Here is a 794-nt window from a genome sequence, read left to right as displayed (position 1 = left end):
GCTGGCCTAGAACTCACAGAGATCCACCTGCCTCTGCCTCCTGAGTGCTGGGATTAAAAGGATGTGCCACCACCACCCAGCTTCTTTCTTTTTTGTATGCATACGTCTGTGTGATGTTTGTGCATGTGCAAGGCTACAAACGTTCATGTGTATGAACGCACGGAGGCCAGAAGTCGACATCGGGTGTTTGTCTCGATTCTTTCCACCTTGTATCTTTGAGGCAATGTTTCTCTCACTGAACCAGGAGCTAGCTACATTGTCAGTCTAGCTAGCCAGCTTGCTCCTGGGATTCTGCCTCTACCTTCTGAAGTTGGACGCACAGGTGGCCTAGCACATCATGCTATCTGCCATTTATGGGAGTTCTGGAGATCTCAACTCTGGTCCTCACACTTGATGGCAAACATTTATATAACTAAGACATCTCCCTACCTCTCTCCCAGTGATATGGGAAAGGAATCACTCCCACAAACGGTTGGACCACTGCAGAGGTGTGCAGCTGTACTCAGCTGGCCTTACCTGGGGATGGTAGACACTCAGAGATTTCACTTTGTGCAAGGGCAGCAACACCTTTAACAGGAAAATCTTGTGCTCTTCCTTTAGTGGTAAGGCAAATCCATTAATTATACTGTGAAAAGAGAATCCAGCTTGAGTATTTACACATTCCAGATTATAGTCAGGTATCTTATTCTTTCAGTTTTTGTTTTCAGCATGAAAAGCCAATGGGCAAAATATTTCAGAATAAAGAGGACACTGAAAGGAACAAGAGCTACAACAAAAAGGCCTTCCAGCTGGGC

The 794-nt window shown here is 45.7% G+C and overlaps 1 protein-coding gene across 10 annotated transcripts in view; it reads right to left on the bottom strand.

Annotated features, from left to right (window-relative positions):
• Positions 1 to 794, bottom strand: part of Ppp2r5c (protein phosphatase 2 regulatory subunit B'gamma) — a 136,130-nt gene that overhangs the window by 29,331 nt on the left and 106,005 nt on the right. For all 10 annotated transcript variants that reach the window (XM_005343555.3, XM_026781192.1, XM_013345938.2 and 7 more), the window contains one exon: positions 517 to 625. In XM_005343555.3, coding sequence (XP_005343612.1) covers positions 517 to 625 — 109 coding nt within the window. The remainder of the gene's footprint in view (positions 1 to 516; positions 626 to 794) is intronic.

This window comes from Microtus ochrogaster, chromosome 1 (assembly GCF_000317375.1).
Source record: "Microtus ochrogaster isolate Prairie Vole_2 chromosome 1, MicOch1.0, whole genome shotgun sequence".
In the NCBI taxonomy this organism is placed as follows: Eukaryota; Metazoa; Chordata; class Mammalia; order Rodentia; family Cricetidae; genus Microtus; species Microtus ochrogaster.
The sequence above is the reverse complement of the archived record's forward strand: the minus strand, read 5'-3'. Positions and strand labels throughout refer to the sequence as shown.